General features: G+C 59.4%; 1 protein-coding gene across 1 annotated transcript in view; it reads right to left on the reverse strand.

Annotated features, from left to right (window-relative positions):
• Nucleotides 1-20,486, reverse strand: part of SND1 (staphylococcal nuclease and tudor domain containing 1) — a 231,867-nt gene that overhangs the window by 60,768 nt on the left and 150,613 nt on the right. The window contains exons 13-14 of the mRNA XM_090041370.1: nucleotides 14,154-14,264; nucleotides 6,784-6,856 (exon numbers count right to left, since the gene is read on the reverse strand). Coding sequence (XP_089897496.1) covers nucleotides 6,784-6,856; nucleotides 14,154-14,264 — 184 coding nt within the window. The remainder of the gene's footprint in view (nucleotides 1-6,783; nucleotides 6,857-14,153; nucleotides 14,265-20,486) is intronic.

A 20,486-nucleotide genomic window follows, 5' to 3' on the forward strand; every position in this document is an offset into this window, starting at 1 on the left:
CGTGGTGGAGCCAAGGCCACAATTGGCCAGTTTGGCCGAGAGGTGATCATGGGATACCAGATCAAAGGCTTTTTTGAAGTCAAGATATATGACATCAATCTCTTCTCCCTTGTCCAGGTGATGGGTCACCTGGTCGTTGAAGGAAATGAGATTGGTCAAACAAGACCTACCCGCAACAAACCCATGCTACCTGTCCATCAGGATGTTGGCATCAGCCAGTCCATTAAGGATGGCCTCTTTGATAAACTTTTCTAAGATCTTCCCCGGGATAGAAGTCAGGTTGATGGGCCTGTAGTTAGCCGGATCCAGTTTCCTCCCTTTCTTGAAGATTGGCACCACATTGGCCTTCTTCCAGTCTTCAAGCACTTCACCAGAGCGCCAGGAGCTCTCGAAGACCCGTGCCAGGGGCTGGGCTATGACGCTCGCCAGTTCCTTGAGTGCCCTGGGGTGCAGGTTATCAGGGCCGGCTGACTTGAAGGTATCCAGCTTCTCAAGGTGTTCCTTCACGAGGTCAGCACTGATGGGGGGCAGGATCTCCCTCACCTGGACCTCCCTGTCCCATAGCAGGGCATGGGTGTCCCATGGGACTGATGAAAGACTGATGCAAAGTACCTATTTAATAGGTTGGCTTTTTCCTGGGCATCATTGCCCCATCTGGTTTAGCAGGGGTCCAGTGTTGCCCTTGCTTTTCCTCCACCTCCCCACATATCTGAAAAATGACTTTTTATTGTCCTTGATGCTCGAAGCCAGTGGGAGATCCAACTCCTTGGCCATGCATGCTTGACCTGGTTTCCAAACAGGCCGTCGACATGGGGTGAAGTGACCATTCACCAGGTACAAGCACAAATGTTTGTTCTCATGGCTGTCATCTGCCCCCACTGAGACCAGCCCAGCTCTGTCCTCTTTGCAACCCCCCTGCAGGGAGCTGAAGACTGTTATTCAATCCCCCTCAGTCCAAGTCAGCCCAGTTCTCTCAGCTGCTCCTTACATGTCCTGAGCCCCAGCCCCACAACCATTTTCATGCCCCTCCTCTGAACTTTCTCCAGTGTCCATATCCTGTCTGTAATGGGGGGCCCAAAAGTGGACACAGACCTCCAGATGTGGCCTGCCCAGTGCTGAATAGAAGGGAAGAATCATTGCCTTCAATCTGCTGGCAATGCTCCTACCAATGCAGCCCCGGACGCATGGCATCCCTTATTCAGATTCCCAAAGCAAAATCTTGAGTGCCTTGACAGCGCCTGCATTTAGTCCTTTCTACATCTGGGTTCACATGATCACCCCTGAACTTCAGAAGTACTTCAAAACAACGCTTTTCAAGATGAACATCTCAGATGGACCCCGGTGCGACCGCGGTGTCTGCAAACAGCGCAGCGCTTCATCGAAAGCTGCGATCGTTACAAACGCCCAGACGGGGCAGATGGACTCTGCACATGGCGATAATATCAAAAAGCGGCTAACAGATTTGGAAGCTGGTATCCGATCAAAAAGTGGGAAAGGAGCCAAGAAACCTGCTTGGCTCAACAGGGATATTAGGGAACTATTGAAAAAAGAAAAAAAAAGACCCATATAAGCAATGGAAAAATGGTTCAACAACCCGAGAGGAGTTCATTTATGTAACCGGGGTGTGCAGGTACAAGATACAGAAAGCCAAGGCAGGCATGGAGATCAGGCTGGCATCCGAAATAAAGGACAACAAAAAGTCCTTCTACAGGCAAGAAAAAATTGAGCTCCACTGTGGGACCCTTACCGAATATGGAGGGGCAGCCCATAGCCAATCACCATGAAAAGGCAAAGCTCCTACATGCATACGTCACATGGATATTCCAGAAAGCATACGGGAGCTGTCCACCGGTCCAGAAGCCCGGGGAATATGAGGAAGGCAACAGACCTCATGAAATCAGTCCCGGACAGGTGAGGGTCCTCTTAGAAGATCTGGACGCTTTCAAGGCTGCTGGGCCAGATGGCCTGCATTCAGGAGTCCCAAAAGAACTGGCTGAGCTCACAGCAGGGCCTCCGGAGAAGCTATTAAAAGAATCGTGGCACTTGGGAGCGGTCCCAGACGACTGGAAGAGGGCCAACGTGATACCTATCTTTAAGAAAGGGAGGAGGGATGACCCTGCAAACTACAGACCAGTCGGTCTGACTTTGGTCCTAGGAAAAAATTTTGAAAAAGTAGTTAAGCAGGCCACCAATTACGAACTCGCCAGCGGTGGGGTGTTAAGAAACCCGGGCACATCAGAGGAGAGGGTACAGATCCAGGATGACCTTGACAGTTTGGTCCTACGGGCTGAACAGAATCCTTGGAGGTGTTCAAGAGGAGGCTGGAGAAGCACCAGGTTTGAGCTCATTAACCTCCCGCCTACCGCAGGTGACCGACTGGATGACCTTACAGGGCCCTTCTGGTCTTTTGATTCTATGATGCCACAGGAAAGAAAGACAACAATGAGGAGGAGACAGCAACATTGCAGAAGAAAGGATGGTTTGGAGAGTGGACTATCAAAAGGCATTAAAAAAAGAAGAGAGGGTCATTAATGCCTGTGGAATAAAGAGACCCTAGCAGGAAACAGGTAGATTATAACGAGCTATGAAGTCAAAGCACATGTCTCATGAACAGAAGTGTCATGGCTGCTCAAAAACAGTTGGCTTTAAAGTTTGGGTAGAGCTGAAATCAAAGGGGAAGGTGGGGGGGTACGATTGCACCCCCTAGATCTGCCCCTGGGTGTCCCACACGCTGAGCGACCACCCATCTCCCTCCCCTCTCCTGCCTGCCCCGCACAAATCCTTCCACTGAGCCAGAGAGAGCAGGGGGAGGCATCCGAGGGACGGCATCTCCCTGTGCAATGCTCATGAGATCTCCTTCAGTCCAGTGTGTTGAGGTCTCTCTGAATCCTACCCCTGCCCTCCAACGTATCTGCTACTCCCCCCAGCTTGGTATCATCTGCAAACTTGCTACAAACTCCATCCCATCCTCCAGGTTGTTGCTCAAGAGGCTGAATGAAACCAGCTCCAGGGCCAACCCCTGGGGACTCCACTTAATACCACTTGGAAGCAGGCTGCAGCCAGCCCTGGAGCCAGCCTCTGTCCCCCCTAGGGCTTACCGCTAGCTGCCATCACACCAGCCCAGAGCAGCAGAGGGTCCCCAGCCAGGCTGCATACACCTGAGCATCACAAGCGGTTGGGAGATGGGAGCTCAGGGACGAGAAACAAGCTGGCCTCAAGGAGCCGGGATAAGCCTCCTGCTCTGCTACCGCCTGCCTGCCTGGCCTTGGGCATGACACTTCATCTCAGTCGCCTGGACTGCATGCAAGAGACAGGCTCTGTGAGCCTACATTTGTGCTCCTCTCCCATAGAGGAGCAGAGGTCTCTGCTGAGTGCCAGGATCTTCGACAAAGCCTAGGACCAGGCACAGAGCCACGGCCAGATGCCCAGAGCAAGGGTCTGAGCAGGCACCAGAGCCATGGAACAAGAGCAGGTGGCTTGTAGGACATGGCAGGGAGCTCCTGGGCAGGGGGAGGATGCCAGGCCTGGCAGGAAGTAAGGGCATGGCTGCGCTCAGCGCTAATGAACCCACTCTGTCACCAGTCTGAAGACACGGAGCGAAGTGCCTGAAGCTTGCTCCCAGCCCAGCGGGCACTGGCGATGCCTCCCAGCAGCTCACGCAGCCAGGACAGAGCCCGGGCTCCCAGCCCAGAGCTCAGGGCCCCATCCCTGGGACCCGCCTGGGCTTCTCTGCAGCAAGCCAGGGCGTGGGGGTCTCGCTCCGCGATGCCTTCTCTGCCAGGGCCTTGCCGCAGAACAGAGCAGCAGGGACCAGACACCCGCCGGGGGGCTGAATCCTCCCCCGACTCCCTGCCAGCTTGAGCTGAGCCTCCAGGAAAGGGGGCGGCGGGGTACCTCTACCCCGGCAGGCTCCTCCCTGGTAAATAACCCCAGAATAAAAGGCAGGATGCAGAAGGGCCGCTGGGGCTATCGACTCGATCACTGCAGCAATTAGAAGCCGCCATCCATGGGCTGAATTAATGAACGATTGCGGAGGGAAGCGCTGGGCTAGGATGCAGCTTGCTCCGCTCCAGATGCCTCCACGGCTGTTCCCAGCCCCTCCGGGTTGGGGGCTGCACACTCTCAGGCAACCGCACACTTGCCTAATGAGCCAAGCTGCCCAAACGAGCCCGGCCAGGCCTGCTGAAAAGCCCCGGTGTGCTATTGCCGGGCGCCGGTACAGGGATCGCCATTAAAAGGAAGCGCTTATAAATACCCACTCCGGCCCTCCCGGTAACGCGATGTGGATGACAGAGAGCGTGGGGAGGCCAGCGCTGGCCTAAATTGGAGCATGGAGCTGGCGCGGTGAAGGGGGGAGGCTGGATGAGTGGGATAGGGCACAAACTGAGCCCCCGGGTACAAGGAAGGGCTGTGCGGTGCAGTCGCTGCCCAGGGTTGCTGTCGAGACCAGCGGCACGGGGGCTGCCGAAAGCCTGGTCTCCCTGGGAAGTGAATTTGGGTGTGTCGGGCAGGCTGCCCTTGAAATCCACGTGGGACGGCTTCCCCCCACACCCAGTGGGGAGAACGGCAGCAGAGGCAACCCCACGCAAGGCTCCTGTCCGTGTCAACCCCTGCCATGGCCAGATCCGGGGCCTTTCTATCCAACCCTCCCGGCATGCAGCCACCGGAGGTCTCAGGGCTGCACAGCCCCTCGAGACGCAGCCTCCCTTCCTTTGTGGCCTCGCCAGGGACCTGCCTGAAAAACGGAGAAGCAGGCACTGGTGGGGTAAGGCACAGCGGGGCGATCTAGACGCAGACCCATGTCTGGGTGGAGGGGAAGGTGCCACCAGACAGCATCCCCAAAGGGCAAGGCGTGAACAGGGTGAGGCCCCGTGCCGTCCAGATCTTGAAGCACACTCCAAGAATGGTGCGAGGGGAGATGGGAGGTCTCTGCTCCCTCGTGAAGACCCAAGATTATCTCTGGGCTTTGCCTGGGGTAGTCGTGGTACCCAACTGACAAGGGGCAGGATGGCAGGGTTGGCCTGGGTGCCACCCTCACTGGGGTGAGAGGAAGGCGAGCAGGGCAACAGAGGAGAGCATGTCGATAGGGAGATGGGAGCAAGGCAGCCCCCAGTGAAGCCAGTAACCAGTGCCTCCAGACTCCCAGCCCCAAACCAGCTGCTCTCGTGCACAGCGCAGGCTCAGTCATAGCATCATAGGAGCTGAGGAGGTCACGTCTAGTCCAGCCCCTGCTCGGAGCAGGACCAGCCCCAACTACATCATCCCAGCCAAGGCTTTGTCTACCCAGGTCTTAAACCTCCTAGCACGGAGACTGCACCACCACTCTGGGTAACATGTCCCAGTGCTTTACTACCCTCCTGGTGCAAAAGTTTTCCTAAAATCCAAACTAAACTTCCCCAATACAAAATTTGAGCCCACTGCTCCTTGTTCTGTCATCTACCCCACTGAGCACAGTGGTGAGAACAGTCGTAGTCCCAGAGCCAGGGAGCTGTGGGGTCACATCCAGTCCAAGCCTGAGGCAGGATCAGCCCCGTCCAAACCAGCCCAGACAAACCCCATGTCTGACCTCGGAGCCACACAACAGTCACCCTGCCACAGCTCCAGGCATCGCTCCTCGGATACAGGGGGGCCACAGTCACCAGTATCTTGCTGCTGCCAGGGGGGTCATGGATGCTGCAGAGAGCCTAGGCCCAGGCCGTGCCCCTGCTGCAGAGGGAGGCAAAACCCTCCAGTGTGCACCTGTCTGACCAGAGGGAAATCCCTTCTTGCCCCTGTGCAGTGTTGGGCTGAGCCTAAGTGCAGGGGCAAGATCCTCAAGCCAGGACCCTGCAGGGTTGGTGCCTGCAGCAGCACCCAGCACCTCTGAGGGAGGCTTACAACCCCCCTCGCCACGCCGCCATACAACGCAAGAAGCATGGAAACTCCTCTGGGCGCAACGCAGCACCTCTGCTAGCCAGGGGAGTGGCTGCACTGACGGGCCCCCGAGACAGCCGCAAGCCTCATTTAGCACTGAGAGCAGCCCCACGTGGCTCCTACCCACGCCAGCCTGCAAGCCCTTAGAGCAGAAGGTCCTCAGCACTGGTGCCAGGGCCCAGAGGGTGAGCAGGCCCTGCTCACTGGGTGCTGCAGGGTTGGGAAGCCCAGCAGTGAAGCAGCCCCATGCACCCTGGCCTGCACATCAGGGCTGCACTGGCTGCTTGCACAGCTCTTGCTTGCCTCTCCCCGTTTCCCTTCCAGGCCCCGGAGGCACGGAGCAATTCCACAGGCTACAGAGAGAAGCAACGTGGAAAGCATCGCCTTTCCCTCCCCCTGGGCCCCAAACCTCTGCCACTTGCCAGCCGCTGCGGACCAGATGCTTGCAGCGCTCCAGGGCAGGGCAGAGGGGAAGCCGTGTGCTGCCGCGGAGAGCTGTCTGCACTGGCACGTCATTAGCAGGCCAGGCCAAGTCCTCCACTCTTCAGCCTGGCAAAGGAGGGGATGCTCCAGGGACGCTCAGACCCAGCTGGCAAATGCACCTTTGCAAGGAAGGGCGGTGGGGAAAGAGCTGGGGACCCCAGAGGCTGCATCTGCCTCTGGGCAAGCCAGAGCTGGCCTTACACCAGGCTGGCTCTCTGCCCAAGACACCTGCCAGCCACCCGGCTGTTCCCTGGGGCTCCCCTGACCTGCCTATTATACCCAAACCACCGTCTTCGTTATATCGTGAAGAGGACCAGGCAAGAAGAGGACCGGGCCAGGCCCCGCTTAACCCCTGGGGCACAGTGTTGGACATGACTGGCTCCTTACCCCAGAGATGTCAGCCACCCGGTGAATAGGCACCTCCTTCTTGCTGTGCAGCCCCTTGCCATTCTTAATAGCTCTGTGGGAGGGAAAGAGAGAACAAACATGCCGTCAGCCACAGGACGGGAAGCCCCCGCACCAGCTACGCTGCCCGCTGTCGGTCCATTACCGGCATGCAGCGAGCTCCCCCCAGCCCCGACCAGAGCATGGGCAAATCACCGGGCTCCCCCCACCCCCCATGCAGCAGGGATTGAACCATCGGCGCTGCTTCACCCCCATCGCCAGCACGCAAAGCACGTGGCCGGCGGCCCGGTGCTAGCGAAACGAGCTTCCTTCCAGGTAAAGAAAAACGCAGAAGATAAAGTGGCTGGGACGGAGACAATGCTGGACAAGGGAGACATTTCCCAGCGCAAAATGAATTAACGAGCGCAACAGAGCCGACAGGAAGCCTCGTTCTCCGCTCTCGCTGCAGCCACAGCCATTAACGTTTATTAACAGGAGGAAGAAGAATGACCCTGGCACATCCTCGCGCCAGTCCCCCAGGGCCGCAGCGGAGACAGCAAAAGCTTTGCAGCCCTGGCACTGCCATCCCCGACCGGCCTGGGCCACGGCTCGGCTGGCCGGACGAGCTGGGGGAAGGGGCGGGGGGAACGGCCTGTTTCTAGAGAAGGCAATGAATGCTGCACCCAGGTCTGGTCTCTGCACCCCCAGGAGGAGAGAGAAGAGCCGGAGCAGGAGCAGAGACAGGCAGCGAGGATGAGGAGCGCTGCGGAGGGGCTTCCCTAGGAGAGACTCATGAGGCCAGGCCTGGGCAGGGCAGGAGAGATGCTGGAGGGGGCAGGAGAAGGGGTCACAACACACGAAATGGCCAAGAGAAAGTCCCTGGGGATCGATCATTGCTCTTCTCTCCCCAGACAAAGATGAGGGATCACAGCATGGACCGGGCAGGTGTCAGTTGACCGTGAACACCAAGCAGCTCTTTTCCCCCCATGTGGCATTAAAGTGGGGGCTCGTGGCCACCAGCTGCGGTGGGAGCGGGGAGCTTGGGCAGATCCACCCGGGACCGGACACAGGCGTGGAGGGAAGGGGCACGGGGCGCTCCAAAGCAGGGAGCGAGTGGCACGGCGTCTGCATCAGACCAGCCTGGACCTCAAACTGCAAGGGGGAGAGACCCTGCTTGGACCCCGTCGCTCTCCTTTCAGCCTCTGCTCTCTGCCCGTGTGATGCTGGAGACTGGGCACGATAAGCCTGGGCCTGACCACTCTTACAACAGGTGTCTGCCCCCCGGGATGGGCATCTCTGAAACGCAACCCTTCCCAGCCCCGAGCAGCTCCACATCCAACGCCTGGCACCACGGGGACCTGAGCCCCATTGCAGGCTCCAGGGTGCAAATGCAAGCTTTCGCGGGGCCTGGCGCATCGGGTCTCGTCTCTGTGCACAGAGCTGGGATGCAGTGTCTGGACCGGGCCAGGCCAGGATGCGGCTGGGGGGAGCTGAACAGTGCTGTCCTCTGCCCTCCCAGCACTGAGGACTAGCAACTGGAAGGCTCCCAGCGCCGCGGGGAGAGCGAGCCCCAGGGCCCCCCGGGGCAGGACGCAGCTAAAAGAACAAGACCTCGAACTGCACCGAGAGCTGCCAAGCTGCTTGCGACGGGGATGCTACATGCCCCACGCCAGCCTGGCTCCCACAGCGGCCAGCAGCCCCCCCGCAGCAGCAGGGATCACAGAGGACAACAGCAAAGTTCTCCGATCGCTCGAGGCTGCCGGTTTCCAGCCTCAGGTCAGGCGGGAAGCGGGACGCCGGCGAGGCCCGGGGAGGAAAGGGCTCCGCGCCTGCAGCGGCGGGGAAAGGGCAGCGCCGTTCCCGAAGGCGGGAGCGGTGCCTTCCCCTGACAGCCGTGTCCTTTTCCCCGTTGCAAATGCCACAGCTGTTTGCCAGGTGTTGCTGGTGCAGAGCGCGAAAGCGCCGGGCCTGACAGCGCCGGGCAGGGCTCCTGCAGCTCGCAGACCTGCTGATTGCAGTCCCCGGCGGAGGGAAGTAAGGGCCCCCAACTGCTCCTTAATGACTCGCGGCAGAGGGCTATTAATTACCCAACAGGTCGAGGACCACCATCGGATGGGAGCAGCAGAAGGGCCTTAAACCCCAAGGATGCACTGGGCTCAGCCAGAGGAAGCCAGGTTCTTCCAAACTGATGGGGAAACTGAGGCATGGAAGCCAAACAAGTTTGAGAAGCCAGGGCCCCTGGCACCCTGCCTCTCACTTAGGCACCGAGCGGGTAGGTAGAGAGCCCGAGCCATGGGAACTCCCTCCTGGGAGGTTTCCAAGAGGCTGGCGGGGCACCAGGCAAAGCTGCAGCATCCTGCATGTGGGCAGGGGGCTGGGCCAGACAACCCCAGGGCAAACTGGGGGGTCCCCTGCATGGCACTGCTGGTATGGTGCTGGGAGCATGACTGAGCAGGGGGACACAGCGAGGCAAGGAAAGCTCCCCGTCCCCCCCACCCCCAGTGCCCTGCCACCAGCCTCCCTGCCTGCCCTCAAGTCCACTGTGCCACGCGGCCCGTGGGGGTAGCGTGCCCCCTCATGCGTCTGCTCCGCGATGGTCCCATGACGCTCGGAGCCCGGCACCCCCTTGCCTGATGCTTTAAGCGTGTGAACCGGATGCATGCTCTCCTCGGAGCGGGGCAGGCAGCCCGGGAGGGCAGTGGTCCTCTGTGGGCTCTTGTCTAGGCTGTGACCTGGCTCTGGGCACCGTCACCTGTGCTCTTACCCCCACCCCTCAATTCAGGCAGCCCCGGCCCGGCCTGGGCTGGGCTTGGAGGCACACTCCCTCCATCCCCTCCTGGGCTTCCCCCAGGTCCCCGCCGCCCCGCGGCTGCGGCATTTGATTCTGAATAAAAGCTCCTGACATCTCCAGCTTCCCCTTTCGGGCCTGCTTAATAGCTGCTCTTTGCCGAGAGCTGCGCGCCAGCTCAAGCTGGGCCAGGATGATAATAAAGAGATGAGGGGAAGGCTCCGAGCTCCCACCGAGGCTTTGTACAGCGATCAATTTGCTGCACCGTGTCATCCGTGCGGCAGCGGGGAAGAGGCCAGCCTGCTCCATCAGAGGCAGTGATCTAGGGACTTTTTTTGTCCTCCTCCTTTGGAAAACAACACCGAGGCCCCAAAAGCACCGCTGGGGAGATGCTGGTTGGCTCGCCTGTGGACAGCGGCACTCCGGAAAACAGCTCTTCTGCCAGCCTGTGCAAGAGATATTGCTAAACCTGATGGCCGCGGAGATGAGGAGCTCCTGCATCGCCTGGCTCTGGGGACTCTGAGAGAGGCCAGCAAGCACAAAGCGGGGGTCCGCAGAGGGCCGGAGGCCCCAGGCAGCTCCCAAACCAGAGGACAAGGTGCTGTGTGACAGTCCACGTTTGTGGATGGCTAGATGCAGGGCAGCAGGCATTGCTGGGTCCCAAGGGCACGTGGAGGAGGTCCTGCTGTAACCCAGGCCCCACTGCAGCCAGCTCCAGAGATGCTGCTCTTTGCTGGATGCTTCTCCGAGAGGCACCGGGCCGGACACGGGGCTCCGGGGGAGAAGGTGCTGGCCAGTGCCGGCTCTCACCAGCGGATCCATGCCGGGCTAAGCCCGGAGTGGATCCCGTGAAGGTAACAGCACTGCTGGCTCTCCAGCTTTCTACGGCTATGGGGTCCCATGGCTGAATGCCCAGCCAGGCCCCTGCAGGGTTGGTGCCAGCAGCAGCACTGGCTGCAGCGCAGGCTGGAACTCAGGACCTGGGCTCTACATGCACTCTGGCGCCCGTTTCCTGTGCCTCGGTTTTGCTACCTGTAAAATGGGGGCACGGTGCACTTGTGCAAGGCGTGGCAGAGACCGATGGGGGTCTGTCCTGTGCTCTGGAAATCGTCAGGCAGCTTTACGGCAGCAGGAAGCCCCATCAGTCCCGTACGCCCACGCAGCTGGGGGTGGGCACGCGATGCCAGACGTATCAACACCTCCGTCTCTCTTCATGCAGTGTCTCCGCCAGCATCCTGGGGCCCCAAGCCGAGTGCGCTTGGATGCCCTCCAAAGTCAGCAATGCCGGAGAGGAATGAATCCCCTTTCATCCCTGTGCCGCGGAGCTAGTGCGAGGGCAAACAGCCACCGTTTACCCAGGCTCAGGCAGGAGCGCGGTGCAGAGCTCCTGGGTTAACTCCGGCTCCCAGCGCCTGCCTGAGCAAACAGAGGGAGCCCACATGGATCTTCCCTCTTGAGCGGGGAAAACGGACCCACCAGGCCTTCCCTCTCCGAGCTGCCGGTTCTAGCAGGGATGTTGGGAGCGCCGCGGGGAGCGTGCACCCCAGACCCAGTGACAAGGGGCACCCTCTGCCCTAGAGTCTGGGGGCAAGAAGGGGCAACGTGCCCCCTAAGAGACACAGCGGTGCCTCGAGGGTAGCACGGCAGTCGCGGAAACCGAAGCCACCCTCGGCCAATGGAGCCCACGGCATGCGCCCAGAGCCACACGCTGCAGGGAAAGATCCTGAGCGGAGGGCGAAGCAGGTGAACGGCGCGCCGGGGCTGCACCCCTCAGCTCTGGAGGACGGGCTCAGACCTGTGAAAGCCAGGAGGAGCAGGCACCGGGGAAGCAAAAGGTGGCTCATCTCGGAGAGATAGGATGGGACCAAGGGGTGGGAGTGCACGGGCCAAAACAGTCTCCCTGGCCCAGGCCTCGCTGCAACACTGATCAACACTGCTCCCACAAAGGTTTTGCTGAAAAGCAAGGGAATGCTATATGGGCCTCAGGGAGCTATGTGGTGCTGGGCTGATACCTCGTCACGGGCACACGCGCTAACACCTTGAGTGACAGATCTCACACGTTAGGGCCATGCCTTGCAGATAACAAAGCTGGCCGAGGCTTTGCACCGAGCCGAACCTGCGGTTGTTAAGATGCAATGGGAATTGGGATCTCCTGGCTGCGACTGGTGGAGATCGTAGTAGCGGATGGCAACTTGGGCAGGAGATGACTGAGTCCAGGACCCTGAGGAAAGGAAGGACGGAGAGCAGCAGGGTAAGGACCCCGGACTTCAGAAAAGCAGATTTGACTCGCTCAGGGAAGTCATGGGTAGGATCCCCTGGGAAGCCAGACAGGGCGACAAGAGTCAGGAGAGCTGGCTGGACTTGGAAGAAGCCTTACTGAGAGTGCAGGAACAAGCCATCCCAACACGCAGGAAGACTAGCAAGTACGGCAGAAGACCAGCTTGGCTGAGCAGGGAACTCTTCAGTGAGTAAATCATAAAAAGGAAGCTTATAAGTAGTGGAAACTTGGACAAACAACTAAGGAGGAGTATCAGAGCATTGCTCCGGCATGCAGGGATGAAGTCAGGAAGGCCAAAGCACAATTGGAGTTGCAGCTAGCAAGGGATGTGAAGGGTGGCGAGAAGGGTTTCTACAAGTATGTCAAGCAACAGGAGGATCAGGAAAGTGTGGGCTCCTCACTGAACGGGGGAGGCGACCTAGTGACAGAGGAGGCAGAAAAGGCTGATGTGCCCAATGCCTTTTTCACCTCAGTCCTCACAGGCAAGGGCAGCTCCCGGACGACTGAACCAGGCAGCACAGTTTGGGGGAGAGGTGAGCAGCCCTCAGTGGTGAAAGAACAAGTTAGGGACTGCTTAGGAAAGCTGGATGCGTGCAAGTCCATGGAGCTGGATGGGATGCACCCAAGGGTGCTGAGGGAGCTGGCTGATGTGACTGCAGCCACTGGCCATCATCTCTGAAAACTCATGGCGATCAGGAGAAATCCCGGATGACTGAAAAAGGGCAAACATAGTGGAGGAGGATCCAGGAAACTGCAGACCAGTCAGCCTCACTTCAGTCCCTGGAAAAATCATGGACCAGATCCTCAAGGAATCCATTTCCAGGCACTTGGCGAAGGTGATTAGGAACAATCAGCTTGGATTCACTAGGGGCAAGTCATGCCTGACCATCCTGACTGACTTCTGTGATGAGATAACTGGCTCTGTGGATGTGGGGTACCTTGATTTTAGCCAGGCTTTTGATACGGTCTCCCACAGCATTCTCGCAGGCAAGCTGAGGAAGTACAGGCTGGATGGACGGACTGTACGGTGGATAGCAAACTGGCTGGAGCATCAGGCTCAGAGAGTAGTAATCAATGGCTCGATGTCTAGTTGGCAGCCAGTATCAAGTGGAGTGCCCCAGGGTCAGTCCTGGGGCCAGTTTTGTTCGATATCTTCATCAATGACCTGGAAGATGGGATGCAGCACACCCTCAGCGAGTTTGCAGATGGCACCGAGCTGGAGGGAGTAGTAGATACGCTGGAGGGTTGGGCTAGGATTCAGAGAGACCTTGAGAAATTGTAGGATTGGGCCATAGGAATCTCATGAAGTTCAACAAGGACAAGTGCAAAGTCCTGCGCTTGGGAGGAGCAGGTGCTCCAACCCCCTCTGGGAGCATCTCCATAAGCAAGGCAAGGGGTTGCATCAGGAGGGGTTGGGGGGCATGGGAACAAGCAGCCACAGGGAGGAATGGGGGCACTAACCCCCTGGGGCAGTGCGTATGGGAAAGAAACGCACGCGAGGAGCTGGCCGCTGTGCAGCTGTCTCTGGGAGGTCCCCCCGCTGCAAAAGCTCAGGGCTAGCCAGTGAGAGACAGCTGCAGCCCTCGCCAAGAGGCCTGGGTGAGGCCTCAGCTAGAGCCCTGCGCACAGGTCGAGGCTCCCCAGGCCACAGCCCCAAGCTGCCCCCCCAGAGCTGAGCCAAAGCCGGAGCCTTTGCCCTGCCCCCTGCCATCTGGATAATCTCCCGGGTTGTTTGAGGAGACGGTGTCACCTTCCACCTGCCTCCGGAGCCCCTCCACCGGCGCGCCCGAATGCAACACGCTGTGGCCCCCGGCTCGCGGCAGGCCTGGCCCAGCACCAGTGCTGCTGCTTGAGCTCTGTGCAATGCCAGACACTCCAGCTCCCAGCACAGAGAGCACCAGGGACCGCCCCACGACCACAGCTCAAGGGTGTGGAAGGGGTGGAGAGCCCAGAGATCGGAAAGCAAGAGAGCAACAAGCCTCAGGACAGAGCCACACAGGCTGGCAGCTGCAGCGGGGAAGAGGGCTGGGCTGGGGGGGCTTTACACAGCTGGAGACCCCCGGGCTCACCATGGGGTACTAGCAGGGAGCAGACCCTCCCATGCATACCAGCAGATGTCACAGAGTGCACGGCTACCCTGGCAGGACGGAGAGCCTGGCCGGGCCCTCCTTGCCCCGCGCTGGCTGCAAAGAGGGGGCAGGGGGGAAAAACGCGGAGCAGATCACCCCCGCCGCACAGAGGCTCCACACGCGCGCTCCCCACCCACGACCCCAGCCCCACATAGTCCCCTGCACCCTGAGCGCTCACCTCGCCTCGGCGGCCAGCAGCTCGTCGTAGTGTGAGGATCTCTGGTCATCGTCCTGCCGGTAGCGGATGACGGTGGCCAGGCCCTTGCTGACGAGGGCTTCCGCGATGTTTCTGCAAGACACAAGAACCCCGGGGGCTGAGCGCAGGGAAAGGCAGAGCTCCCCAGGGACCAGGGGCTCCCCTTCAAGCCGCAGGTGCAGCCTGGCCCATCCGCATGCCGCAGCGCGGAGAACCATGCGGTAAAACCCTGGCCAGTGCGGCAGGCAGAACTGCCCGGATGCCTGGGAACCATCCCCAGCTCTGGGAGTCAGGGTGCGAGTGCCAGACGGGACGGACCCCAGTAGCTTCATGGCCCCAGGCACTGCTCCTGGCTTTGCCACTGACTGCCAGGGACCTCGGCCAAGCTACTTAACCCCCCACCCCAGTGCCTCAGTTCCCCCTTGTGCACAGCAAACAGCAATGACCCCTCTGCCCTCCGCTGAACACCTTGCCCTCTCTCGACATGGCACCCCAGGGACCCGGTGAGGATGATGAATTCGGGGCACAGGGCCAGCAGGGCATAGGGGAGCTCGGTCTGGGCAAAGGGAGCACTGAAACACCAAGCCGCTGGCTCCAGGCCACTGTTGGGGGAGGCTGGCAGGAAACAGAGCCCATCTTGGAGCATGGAGCCCCGCGTCACTGCGGGCCAGGTGGCTGCAACAAGCCTCGCTCCGGGGTGGAAAAAAGAAAACCACTGCTCAACTCCAGGCCTGCTACTGCATGAGGAGCACATGCCAGCTGCCCCTGGCAGCACCCAAGACATCCCGGCTTCCCACAGCTGGCAGGCTCCCGGGCACGTTTCTAAGGCACCGGACGACTGACCCAGCCTCTCAGCAGGGTGGGGGATGAAGGAGCTGCCAGCAAAACGTGCCCTGAGCCGGTGCCCACCCTCCCAGCTGAGCCCAGGAGCAGGGTGGGCCGGGGCTGGAGACTGTGGGCTCCTCTGGACAGATGAGGAACAGGAGAAAGGCTCCACTGCTGCCAGCAGCAGAGCGCCAGGCAAGCCAGGGCAGCTGCATCGAAGCAAGGGATTCAGGACAAGTGCAAATCACCCCAGGAGCGAATGCAAAGCAAGGGGCAGCAAGGGGCACTAGGCAGGCTCCTCCAGCACCCGTGCCTCCCAGCGCCCCCAACCTCTCTCAGCAGCTAGCACTGGTCCGTGCCCGGCTCACACAGCCCCCCGCTGTGCTTTGCTCCCCGACTTCCACAGCCCTGGGCTTTCTGTCCCCTGGGGCTGGCTGCAGGGGAGACTCAAGCTAGAATGCAGCCAGCTCTGGGGTGCGACAAGGGGGAGAAGCATCCAGGCACGGGACTAAGAACGGCGCTCAAAATGGCCCTTGCCTGCTCCTGCTGTGCTCTCAGCCGCGGCTGAAAGTATTTCACACCCCCCGCTCTGCACCACGGCCTCCCAAGCATGGGAACGTGCCACGTGGCTTGGATCCAGCTGGAGCCCGGTGCAAGCCCCCACCCCTGCCCCGGCAAGCTGGGGGTACCACAAACATGCTGCGTCCATGGGATCCTAGAGCTGTGGGGCTGGCAGGGAGCTGCAGGGTCACATCCAGTCCAAGCCCTGCCCAAGGCAGGATCAGCCCCGGGACCACGGCTTCTCTGGGTCAGTGCTTCTGCATGCGACAGCCCCCGTGCAGGACCCTGCTGTGGGGCAGCACGGAGGGGCTGAGGTGAGCTTTGGGCCAGCTCACTGCCCCCAGGGGCCTGCCAGCTTCTCCTGGCCCCTGGCAGGGACCTGGGCCAACGCACGGGGAGGATGTCAAGGAAACCAAGTCACTGTGGCTGGGGGAGGCTCGTGAAGGCGGTGACGAAGCAGCGAGCGCAGCCTGGCACTAAGCTCACTCCTTGCCAGGAGAACAGTTCTGGGTGAAGAGCGTGCTCGCTGCCAGCCCCGGCTCTGCCGAGGCTCCGGTGTCCTCCCAACCCCACTCCATGAGAGGCCCCTCAAGTCCTGACCCTGACCTCCAGCATCCCCCACTCCCAAAGCTGCAACCCCCGAAAGCCCAGCTCTGGGCTCCCCCCAGCTCTACATCCCAATCTTCCCCCACCAAGCCCATCCACAAGCCACCAGGGGCCTGGCGACGTTTGCCTCCACTGCAGCTCTGCGTGCCTGCAGCGGGGCTCCACCCCAGCCCCAGCTGCATCTCGGGAGCACCCCTGTTGCAGCTCCCAGTGCCCGGAGGTCCTGTACGGTGACCGCTGTGCAGACGCCCAAGGCGCCTTGGAGGGCTTCTTGGGAGGTCCAGGACGAGGCAGCTCCAGGGAAACAAGTCCCCCCCTGCCAGCTCTGCAAAAAGCCCAGCACACGTCAGGCACCAGAGAACCAGCAGCATCTACAGGAAGGCGACGAGCTCGGGCACCTCTGGAAGCGTGCCCTTGTGCCCAGTAAGGCTAACGGCATCCTGGGCTGCACTGGCAGGAGCGTTGTCAGCAGATGGAGGGCAGTGATTCTTCCCCTCTATTCAGCACGGGGGAGAGCACATCTGGATCCTGTGTCGTTTTGGGCCCCGCACTACACAAGGGATGTGGACACATTGGAGAGAGTCCAGCGGACCTCTACCTGACTCAAGAAGTCTATGGGCCAACGAGAGGCAAAGCGCTGCTCGACCTGGTACTGGCTACGGGGGACGACCTAATCGGCGACCTAGTGATCGATGGGAAGCTGGGTGACAGCGACCACGAGCTGATCACCTTCACCATCCGCCGTAAAGCTGGCAAGTCAGTCAGCAACACAGAAGTCCTTGACTTCAGGAAAGCCGACTTTGACAAGCTCAGGAGGCTGGTCAGTGAAGCCCTCAGGGACCGTGACCCCAGGGAGAGGGGAGTTCAAGAAGAGTGGTTGCTTCTCAAGGAAGCGATCCTCAGTGCACAAGCTAAATCTATTCCAACACGGAGGAAAGGCAGCAAGAAGGCACAGCAGCCCCCCTGGCTCTCCAGGGACCTAGTGGACCTCCTGCGGCTAAAAAGGAAAGCCTACAAAGGATGGAGGACGGGATTCACCTCCAAGGAGGATTACTCCGCGCTGGTCCGGTCCTGCAGGGACCAAACCAGGAAAGCCAAGGCTGCAACTGAACTCCAACTAGCTTCAGGCATCAAGGACAACAAAAAGTCCTTTTTCAGATATGTGGGGAGCCGGAGGAAAAGCAAGGGCAACGTTGGACCCCTGCTAAACCAGATGGGGCAACTGACAACTGACGCCCAGGAAAAAGCCAACCTATTAAATAGGTACTTTGCGTCAGTCTTTCATCAGTCACATGTGACGCGCATGCCCGCTACGGGACAGGGAAATCTGGGTGAGGGGGATCCCCTACCCTCCATCAATGCTGACCTCGTGAAGGAACACCTTGAGAAGCTGGAGACCTTCAGGTCAGCCGGCCCTGACAACCTGCACCCCAGGGTACTCAAGGAGCTGGCGAGCGTCATAGCCCAGCCCCTGGCACAGGTCTTTGAAAACTCCTGGCGCTCTGGTGTAGTGCCCGAAGACTGGAAGAAGGCCAATGTGGTGCCGATCTTCAAGAAAGGGAGGAGAGTGGATCCAGCTAACTACAGGCCCATTAGCCTGACTTCTGTCCTGGGGAAGATCTTAGAAAAGTTTAAGGAGGCCATCCTTGAGGGACTGGCCCAGGCTAACATCCTAAGGGAGAGCCAGCACGGGTTTGTTGCGGGTAGGTCTTGTTTGACCCATCTCATTTCCTTCTATGACCAGGTGACCCATCACCTGGACAAGGGAGAAGAGATTGATGTCATATATCTTGACTTCAGAAAAGCTTTTGATCTGGTATCCCATGATCACCTCTTGGCCAAACTGCCCAGTTGTGCCCTTGGCTCCACCATGATCCGCTGGCTGGGAAATTGGCTCCGTGGTCGGACCCAGAGGGTTGTGATTGATGGCAGTCACTCATCGTGGTGCCCTGTGACCAGTGGGGTCCCTCAAGGCTCTGTCCTGGGACCCATCCTGTTCAACATCTTCATTAACGATGTGGACATGGGAGTCAGGAGCGGACTGGCGAAGTTCGCCGATGACACCAAATTTTGGGGCAAAGCATCCACGCCAGAAGATAGGCGGGTGATCCAGGCTGACCTGGACAGGCTCAGCAAATGGGCGGACAAGAACCTGATGGTGTTTAACACCGAAAAATGCAAGGTCCTCCACCTTGGGAGGAAAAACCTGCAGCACCCTTATAGGCTCAGCAGTGCTACGTTGGTTAGCACTACAGAAGAAAGAGACTTGGGGGTCATCATTGACCACAAGATGAACATGAGCCTCCAAGGCGATGCTGCGGCTAGTAAAGCGACCAAAATGCTGGCGTGCATCCATAGATGCTTCTCGAGCAAATCCCGGGACGTCATTCTCCCCTTGTACTCAGCCTTGGGGAGGCCGCAGCTGGAGTACTGCGTCCGGTTTTGGGCTCCACAATTCAAAAAGGATGTGGAGAAGCTTGAGAGAGTGCAGAGGAGAGCCACGCGCATGATCAGAGGTCAGGAAAACAGATCTTACGATGACAGGCTGAGAGCCATGGGACTCTTTAGCCTGGAAAAGCGCAGGCTCAGGGGTGATCTGATGGCCACCTATAAGTTTCTCAGGGGTGACCACCAGGATCTGGGGGAACGTCTGTTCACCAGAGCGCCCCAAGGGATGACGAGGTCGAACGGTCACAAACTCCTGCAAGACCGTTTCAGGCTGGACATAAGGAAGAATTTCTTTACTGTCCGAGCCCCCAAGGTCTGGAACAGTCTGCCATTGGAGGTGGTTCAAGCACCTACACTGAACACCTTCAAGAGTAAATTGGATGCTTATCTTGCTGGGATCCTATGACCCCAGCTGACTTCCTGCCCTTTGGGCAGGGGGCTGGGCTCGATCTCCCGAGGTCCCTTCCAGCCCTGATGTCTATGAAATCTATGGAGGGCAATGAAAATGGTTGTGGGGCTGAGGGACAGGACTGGTGAGGAGAGGCTGAGGGACCTGGGCTGATTGAGTCTGGAGAAGAGAAGACGGAGGGGGATTGAATAGCAGCCGTCACCTCCCTGCAGGGGGGCTGAAAAGAGGATGGAGCTGGGCTATTCTCAGTGGGGGCAGGTGACAGGAACAGGAAAAATGGGCTCACGTTGCAGCAAGGGAAGTTGAGGTTGGATATTAGGAAAAACTCTCTCACTAGGAGGGTGGTGAAGCACTGGACCAGGCTCCCCAAAGGGGTCGTGCAGTCTCCATCCTTGGAGGTGTTGAAGACCCAGGTAGACAAAGCCTTGGCTGGGATGATGTAGTTGGGGCTGGTCCTGCTCCGAGCAGGGGCTTGGATAGATGTGACCCCTGAGCTCCCTCCTAACCCTCGCTGTCTACAACTAAGACCAGTCCCACCCAGTCAGCACCAGTCTGCTGTTCCACTCCCTCCCACCCCCTAATCTCTGCCCCTTGGGTTGGGGAACTTCGCAAAGTCACGGCTGAAATGCGAAGAGCCACCGGCTCGAGGAAGCAGGGCTGCCTCACGGGCGTCTCCAGCTAACCCTTCCTAGCCCTCCCCAAAGCAATGCTATCTAAGCTCCTGCAGGCTTGGGACAGACCCTGCAAAGCTCCAGCTCCAGGAGTCACGGGATGATGCAGAAATCTCTTGCTTCACAGTGTGGCGCTCCTGTGGGCACACTGCACAGGCAGGGAGTAAGAGCCTGGAAACCAAGAGGCCACCGAAGGAGCTCACACAGGCACTCGTGTTCGTGGCTCATCCGTGGGTGTCACAGCTAGCGGCTAGCGCAGAGGACGGCTCGCTCACGAGCCGGGGATGGGATGGAGGCACTGGGCAGGGCTGAGACTTCTTCAGCTCCGCCCAGCCTTGGTGGGAAACTCAGACGTGGCCTCTAGAGCCCTAGTAAAACCCAGACAGCACGAGGCCACGCAGGGAGTCCCACCGCCCCCAGGCCCAGAGCAAGAGGTCCCTGCGGGGCCGGGACGACAAGCGGCCGACGGCAGCCCCTTTTCCGCCAGCACAAAGAGGCGAGCGGCTGAGCACGCCTGCCTGCACAGCAGACATGAAAGATTTTGGAGAGGGCTGCCAGGGCCCAGGCAGGGAGAGGAGCCGCAGTTCCCTCCGTTAAGCCCAGATTAAAGCCCGAGAGTAGGAGAACACAGATGAAAAGCCGGTTGCTGGGGAAAAAATCTTATTAGGCCGTGAAATATAGTTTTTGCCACTTAAAGAAGGGCACGGGGGAGGGAGAGGCCTCAGCAAGTGCATTCCCATCTCCCCCCCCCACCCGCTCCTTTCATAATGCAAAACTCATTTCACGATTTCCCCC

This window comes from Crocodylus siamensis, chromosome 4 (assembly GCF_052110815.1).
Source record: "Crocodylus siamensis isolate JL-2025a chromosome 4, ASM5211081v1, whole genome shotgun sequence".
Taxonomy (NCBI): Eukaryota; Metazoa; Chordata; order Crocodylia; family Crocodylidae; genus Crocodylus; species Crocodylus siamensis.